At 36.6% G+C, this 1,976-nt stretch overlaps 1 protein-coding gene across 1 annotated transcript; it reads right to left on the bottom strand.

Moving 5' to 3' along the window:
• Nucleotides 1-605: 605 nt before the first annotated feature.
• On the bottom strand, nucleotides 606-1,602 carry LOC104214575 (TLC domain-containing protein At5g14285). Its single transcript, XM_009764266.2, has one exon. The coding sequence runs from the start codon at nucleotides 1,445-1,447 to the stop codon at nucleotides 698-700; it is 750 nt and encodes a 249-aa protein (XP_009762568.1). The 5' UTR covers nucleotides 1,448-1,602; the 3' UTR covers nucleotides 606-697.
• Between the last annotated feature and the right edge of the window lie 374 nt (nucleotides 1,603-1,976).

Here is a 1,976-nt window from a genome sequence, read left to right as displayed (position 1 = left end):
ATTCCACCAAATCAATAATGCAAAACTATCAAATTAGGCATACCCAACACGAAAGAATCTATGAATTAAATAATGGACATTATTACAAATCTTGTTGAGACAATGCTAATTAACCATATTCTCTTGAAGGTGACCTAACCAGAAAACTATCACCAACAGCAAATGAAATCCAAACTTGTAATATAAAGACTATAGGCTGGTGCATCAAAAGAACAATTCAAAGGATTCTGCCATCAATCTCAAAGTTAACCAAAACCTTCAATTTAATTCTGCATATCACTTAATTGTTTTCTACCTACTCTTTGTAGGTGATTTAAGAGTGTAAAAAGCTATAGAGAAAACATAATCCTGAAGTTATGCCTTCCAACACCGAATAGTGGAGGTAAAGGTAAGAAAGTTCATTCAATTAAACATCCTTTCGTCCAGAAATTACACTGTGCAATTAGCGCAAAAGCAAACTTTCTAGTATATATAAACTGTTGAATCCCCTTAACATAATCTTTTTAGGTATTGCATTTTTGCATTTTTTTAATCCCCAAGTTAGAATTCCTGGCTCTGCCGCAGCACCAACACCAGTATACACCACAACTGCATAATGCAACAAGTGCAACAACAAAAGATTTGATTTTTCTTCAATTATCATCTCATCAATCAAATCCATATATGCTTAATCTGTAAACACACAGTAATATTCAACTCACCTAACTTTTCTCTCAAGTTCCCTACTCCTTTCTCTATACAACTCAACCCAAAGATTGGAAATCCACAGTATACTAACGGAAATAGCAGTAACAACAACAAAAACCCAAGATATCCAAATCCATCTAGGTATCACATTATTAGCAGCCCCACTAAGATAATACGTAAACATCCTATACACAAAATACGGCCCAGCAATACCTCTGACCAACGAATACAGAACATAAAACGGAGGCGAAAGTAAAGCATAAACCTTAGCAGCGAACTCCACGTCCGATTTCCGAGCATTCGCGAGAGTCCACGTGTTCTGTATGAAGCTAGTAACTTCCGCAAGAATCAAAAGCACGAGAATCGCATACGCTCCGTGGTACACCACGTACCGGCACGTGACGAAAACGAACAGGGTAGCGAGGTGGTGGCCGATGAAGAGAACATCACTAGGGTAAAAAATCAGGTAGTGGGTTAGGTCCATTAAGAAATAGGAAATGCTGTAGTCAAGGACGAGGTTTTGTAAAGGGGTGTTGGGCGAGTGAAAGTCACGATCAGGGTCGGCGAGTAGGGAAGTAACGGCAAAGAATACGGCGGGGGTGCCGTGGAGTAAGGAGATGGCGCAGCTGGAAGCTTCTGGACGGAGCTTGGGTTTCCATGAACGGAAGATGATTAAGTAAGCAACGAGGTAAATGATGAGAAAAAAAGTGAAGAAGGAGAAGAGATTAGGGATTGAAGAAATGAGAATTGGAGCTTCCATATGAATGAGAGAAATAGAATTTGGGAATTTGATTGATTGGGAAATTGAGAATTAGGGGAGATGTTAGGGTTTTATAGGAAAGAAATTGAGACGTAAAGAGGAAAATAGGTAGGGACGGTGGAGTTTGGTATGAATTTGGACAAATTGTGCTTCTCGAGGAGAAGTAAGATTCCAAAAAGTACAATTTCCACCGAGCCAATAAACCTGTAGTTCCCTCCGTTTTATTGTCCTATTGCATTCTGTGTAATATTTACTACTTAGTACTCCGTTCTTTTTTACATGTCCACTATTAACTTTGTTCATCCTTTAAAAAATAATAAATATTAGTAATAATTTACCATGATACTCATATTAATTGGTATATAGTTTTAATAGATTTAAAAAATAATTTGGAATAAGTAATTAATATTAAGAGCAAAACATGAAAAATAAATTATTTTTTACTTGATATGCGAAAATGGACAAATAAAAGTAAAAATCTATTTTTAGAATAATGGACAAGTAAAAAGTGAAGGGGGAGTAAGGTTGT

The sequence above is a fragment of the Nicotiana sylvestris genome, chromosome 2 (assembly GCF_000393655.2).
Source record: "Nicotiana sylvestris chromosome 2, ASM39365v2, whole genome shotgun sequence".
In the NCBI taxonomy this organism is placed as follows: Eukaryota; Viridiplantae; Streptophyta; class Magnoliopsida; order Solanales; family Solanaceae; genus Nicotiana; species Nicotiana sylvestris.
The sequence above is the reverse complement of the archived record's forward strand: the minus strand, read 5'-3'. Positions and strand labels throughout refer to the sequence as shown.